The following is a 5145-nucleotide window of genomic DNA, read 5'->3' as shown; positions in this document are numbered from 1 at the left end:
ACCCAACTGTGAAACACCCACCAGCACCGCACTGGCGAGGGCCTGTGGCCCTCTGTGAGGGAGCGTGCCGCGGACAGGCCGGCTGGGATGGAAGTATGGCCTGGAGGGTGGGTGAGGTCATCTCTGCTCACCTACAGGCCGGCAGCTGCCTGCCTGACCATACCACCCGGGAAGGGGAGGGCTGGGGCCACTGAACATTTGCTGCACCTGGTACACTTTCAGCTCTGTGAGGCACAGCCAGGGACCCGGGGACCCCAGCATGCTGTGGGCCCACGGACACCACACACAGACAAGACGGAAGATACCCTCTCATTTCTTTTCTGGGCGAACTCCTACAGTCCTTCAGAGACTCTGCTCCAATGTCGCCTCCTCCAGGGAGGCCTTCTGGATCACCTCAGCCTGAATTAAGTGCCCTCTGCAGTCCCCAAGCTGCCCACATGTCCCCTCAGAGCCCCGTCCCGCTCCTAAGCTACTGTGTTTTCATGTCTCTGAGGGATCTGGGGCCGGGGCATGCCCATCTTTAGCACCCCCGGTGCCCTGTACAGAGCAGCAGCCCAGGAAGTGGCTGCCCGGTGCGCCACTACCCCGTGGGTGTTCCCTATCGCTTAGAACTTCAATCTCAGCAAGTCACAGTTTCTAAGCTTTCGGGTTTTTTTTTTTTTTTTCCCTCTAAGCCGCACAACCCATCAAGTGAAAGCTGATGTGGAGGCCCAAAACCTGGGGCAGAGGCACCTGGCTGAAGCCTGGAAGGCCCCTGGCCTCGTCTGCAGCCCCTGGGCTGGCACTTAACAGCGCCCAGCAAGTGCCTATGGGCTGGCAATCCTGCGCCAGGCGTTCAGGTGACTGGGCTGAAATGGGCCCTGGCCAGTGGGCCGTGCTGGCTGAGCTGAGAAGATGGGGGGTGGGGAGGGCAAGTACCTGGCTGGCCCTGGGCCTCAGTGGGCGGAGCAGGGCTCAGGCCGGGCTGGGGAACCCCTCGGCGGGCCCGGCCGTGGAGACCAAGGCCGGGGCTATTCTTGGCTTTGCCCTGCCCTCCAGGGAAGGGGACTTCGGGGCTGGCCAGAGGCTCTGAGCTCTTTGGATGCTTGGAGTGGCCAATACCGTTGGCTGACAGGCCCCAGGACTTGGCTCTGATGTTGGTGACCGGCAGCAGGGCCATCTGGCTGGGGCCTGTGGACAGAACCGGGGACAGGCTGAGACCGAGGAGCTGGCTGCTGCCCGTCCAGCTTTCTCTAGGACTTCACCAGCCTGTGGGTGACCCCCATCTGGCTCTTTGTCCCCTCAGGGAGACCTACCAGAGTCTCACTCTGGGCTCCAGGACACCTTCCCTCCAATGAGTCTTTGGGCTCTTTCTCTGGACTCCCAGCAACCCCCCCTCAACCAGAGCCCAAGACAGCCATACCTGAGCGGTTGGTGGAGGGGCTGGGACTGGGGCTGAGGCCATGGCCAGGGTTAAAGCTGGAGCCAAGACTAGAGGCAGCGGCAGGGCTGGGGGTGGAGGAGGAGCAGCAGACAACTGGACACGGGTGGCTGGAGCACAGGTCCAAAGTGGGCATGACTGGACCTGGGGCTGAGCTGCTCAGGCCGGTGGTAACTGAGGAAGCCAGAGGCTGGCTGAGTGAGCAGCAGGCAGCCGGGCCCCGCTCCCCCGCCGCCCCAGCACGTGGGCACCTCTCCCCGCTCCCAACCCTCCAGACCCCCCCGCAGGCACGCACCCAGCAGCAAAGAGGGCTGTGTGCCCGGCAGCCCCGTGGTCACAGGGGACTGTCGGAGCTGAGTGGTCCCAAAGCTCTGGCTGGACCTGCTGGGGGGGAAGGGTGGGCTGAGCTCAGAGGAAGCCCGAACAGGGAGGCCTGGGGGTCCCAGAGGAGCAGGAGGGACAGGAGGAGGTGGACAGGGATGGTGGAAAGGAGGCAGGGAGAAGGATGGCAGGAGCCAGAGGCAGGAGGGCAGGGGCTTGATCCAGACACGTACCATGGGCACATGGCCTCACTCCCCCCAGGGTGCTGGGGCCGGAGCAGGGCCAGAAGACAGGAAGTGGACACGGCAAAAGAGCTAAGGGGCAGCAGAGAGGAAAAGGAGGCGGGACAGGTGGAGGGGAGAAGAGAGAAAAGACACAGTCAGAGAGAGCCCAGGAGCTGAGGTGACGGTGGGCAAACTGAGCCCAAAATCTCACGGTGACCCTTTCCCCTCCCCCTGCCCACGCCCATTCCAACCTGGGCCTTAGAGGCCCTCTGACTCTCAGAGGCCCAGCTACCTAAAGGAGCACTGCACAGGCCTGAGAGAAACCCGGACTTCAGCAGGGACCGGGAGATGTCTGCCCCTCCTCCAGGGAGACCATCCCAGCCACCCCTGCAAGTCCCCGGCAGTGAGAGCCTGAGGTGCCATCCCCTTCCGGGGAGACAGCCTCCACGGCTCCTTGGACCCTGGGCTGTCCGCCAAAGCCCCACCTGTCCTGGCAGCTTGGCCGGCAGCCAGGCCTCCAGGGACATACCCATCGGTTTCTACGAGGTCCTCCTCGGTGCGCAGGCTCAACACATACAGTGTGGACATGGACACCACGCTGGGAGCCACAGAAAAGGGCCACTGTTAGTAGCTGGAGCCACTGTCCCCGCCCTTCTCTCTAGGGCAGGGCCTGTGCTCCTTGGCTCCGGGGGCTGGGCTTGCCTGCAAATGGGTCTCCCCAGCCCCGGGGGCCCGAGACAGAATGAGGCAGCCCGCTTCCTTCCCCGAGATGTCCCTCTGTCCCTCCGTGAGGTCTCCTCTCCCAGCCACATCTTCCTCTTCCTGCAGGCCCAGGCCCACGGACAGCCCAACTCCCCCCAGCCAGCCACCCCTGGAGCCTGGGGGACAAGTCACCTGAAGGCCATGACCACCACCAGGGCAATGATGGTCCCCTGCAGGAAGCGCTGGCTGATGCAGGCCTGGTCTGGGACCACAGATGACGACTGAGGGGAAGAAACAGAAAAGGCCCAGACTGAGGGAGCCCATGGTCTCACTCAGTGTGGGCTCTGCTGGAGGCGGGGGTGCTAAGGTCTGCTCGTTCCTACAGGGGCGGGGGGCGGGGGCAGAGGGAGAGGAGGAGAAACGGGGCCAGAGGGCTAGAGAGCTGGGGAGCGAGCGGAGCGCTTACAGTCCGAGAGCTTGGAGGAGGAGGGCTCCCCCTGCCTCCCACCCGTGCCCGTCCTCACCTTGCTGGCCACCTTGGGGGGCCTCTTCTTGTGGGGGACACTGCCTGCCCGGCTGAACTGGCTCCCGGCATGACTGCAGCAAGAGGGCCAGGGTCAGAGGTGCGTCTGGGAAAGGGGTCCTGCCCCCACCCGGCCCCGCCCCCACCTCCAGGCCCCCGAGCTGCCAGTGGACTTGAGGCTGTCCAGCCGCCGCAGTTTGGCCAGCTTGTGGCTCCAGCGCTCCAGCTCGTCGATGCGCGTCTCCAGGTTGTCCGTGAGCTTGCACAACTCCTTCACGGCGCCCACGTTCTCCATGAAGATGCGCTCCTGCCGTGGGCGGTGGGCACGGTCAGCCCCTGGGAGCCCTGGGCTACAGGGAGCAGGACCCATGGCCACCTGGAAGCCCTCAAAGCCCCCCATACCCGGGGCAGCCTCAGCAGCCCCCCACTCTCTGTGCCCACCTGCAAACAGCACCCCCACCTCTGCACCTTTGTGTGGCCATCCGGCCAGCCCTACCCACCCCCTGTCTGAACCCTGTCTCTCAGAGGCTCCCACCCTCTGATGAACGTGGTATCTCGGGCTTCAGCTGCTTCTTGCTGAGCCAAGGCCAGAACATAGTACTACATGCTCCTTGGCGCCCAGCCTCATGCCAGGTGGTTACAAGCATCATCCTCACATCCAGCCATGTGTTTAAGCCTCACAATAACCACCTGGGAAGGTCTTGGCAGTGGACTATCGTTAGCCTCCTTTCAAAGGGGAGGAAAATGGTCCCCAGTGAATTCCTCTTGCAGTGGACCACACAACCATAGTGTCGCCAAGTCCCCCAGTCGGCCCTTGAAGGCTCACCCCCCTTCCCCGGGGGCGGACAGGGGGCTCCGGAGGCAACAGGAGAGAAGACTGGGCTGCCTTTCCCCTCTCACATCAGTGCTCCCAGACTCTAAGCAGAGAGAACACCCTCCAGCTGGCCCGCCCACTGCCCTTGGGCTCCCTCAATCCCCCCACCCCGCAGACCTTGTTCACCACCAGGAAGTTCTCTATCGTTTTCCCATTGGCAAAGACCACGTCTCCAGTGTCCTTCACGGCCTCAGGCAGGATCTCCTTCACCTCCTGGGCGATGACACCTGGGGAGGGCGGAAGGGGGGTGGGGTAGAGAAGGCCCACAGCACCAGTTATGATGTGAGGAGAGGCCCACGTGTGAAGAGGGCGAAATCCTGAGGGCTAGGGATTTGGGATCCCGGGAGCGCTGGAGCAGGGCGCTCCCACCGACAAGTGTTCCAAAGGTTGCAGTCCCATGGCTCAGGTTGTGGGGTTCTCTGGCCTGGGGGGGAGGGCGGATTCCTGGGCCTAAGGATCCCAGGGAAAGTGGGCATGGAGAGAGGCAGGATTCACCTAAGGGGCAGAGGATGCCGGGACCACGATTTCCGGACGTCCAGTGTCAAGGGGTGAGCTACCCGGCACCCAGGGACGAGGGGCGGGCCTCTGGAGGGCCGGATTCCCTGGGCAGAAGTTCCAGGAATCCAGGAGAGGGGTTCCTGGGAGTGGGGTTTCCAGCGGGCTGGGACAGAGTCGCCAGAGGACAGGGATGGGGGGCGGGGTTACTGAGGGCCGAGGTTCCGAGACCCCAGCTCCAGTCGGCGCAGGCCGAGGTTCCGAGACCCCAGCTCCAGTCGGCGCAGGCCGAGGTTCCGAGACCCCAGCTCCAGTCGGCGCAGACAGGTGCCTACCCGTCTCTGGTGCCGTGGCCTCAATGCCTGCGGTGGCTGCAAACTCAGGCTTGTATCTGTAGTGCACCAGCCGCATGCGTGAGATCCTCTTCAGCTGCTCTGTGGTGTCCACCTGCTCCGGAACCAGAGCCGAGACTGAACCCCTCCTTTCCTGGGCCCGGAGCTCAAGACGGAGGGAGCCCAGGGTCTGCAGTGTGGAGCGGAGACCCTGCACCAGGGTCGAGCTCGAGAAATCTAGAGACTGCCTGCCA

The 5145-nt window shown here is 63.8% G+C and overlaps 1 protein-coding gene across 1 annotated transcript in view; it reads right to left on the bottom strand.

Annotated features, from left to right (window-relative positions):
- Nucleotides 1-5145, bottom strand: part of MYRF (myelin regulatory factor) — a 33103-nt gene that overhangs the window by 5661 nt on the left and 22297 nt on the right. Inside the window, exons 13-22 of the mRNA XM_077748752.1 lie at nucleotides 4895-5011; nucleotides 4182-4291; nucleotides 3337-3497; nucleotides 3192-3264; nucleotides 2860-2948; nucleotides 2495-2563; nucleotides 1975-2055; nucleotides 1716-1801; nucleotides 1403-1594; nucleotides 919-1170 (exon numbers count right to left, since the gene is read on the bottom strand). Coding sequence (XP_077604878.1) covers nucleotides 919-1170; nucleotides 1403-1594; nucleotides 1716-1801; nucleotides 1975-2055; nucleotides 2495-2563; nucleotides 2860-2948; nucleotides 3192-3264; nucleotides 3337-3497; nucleotides 4182-4291; nucleotides 4895-5011 — 1230 coding nt within the window. The remainder of the gene's footprint in view (nucleotides 1-918; nucleotides 1171-1402; nucleotides 1595-1715; nucleotides 1802-1974; nucleotides 2056-2494; nucleotides 2564-2859; nucleotides 2949-3191; nucleotides 3265-3336; nucleotides 3498-4181; nucleotides 4292-4894; nucleotides 5012-5145) is intronic.

This window comes from Crocuta crocuta, unplaced genomic scaffold (assembly GCF_008692635.1).
Source record: "Crocuta crocuta isolate KB4526 unplaced genomic scaffold, BGI_CrCroc_1.0 scaffold323, whole genome shotgun sequence".
Taxonomy (NCBI): domain Eukaryota; kingdom Metazoa; phylum Chordata; class Mammalia; order Carnivora; family Hyaenidae; genus Crocuta; species Crocuta crocuta.
Note: the sequence above shows the minus strand (reverse complement) of the source record. Positions and strands in the feature narration are given on the sequence as shown.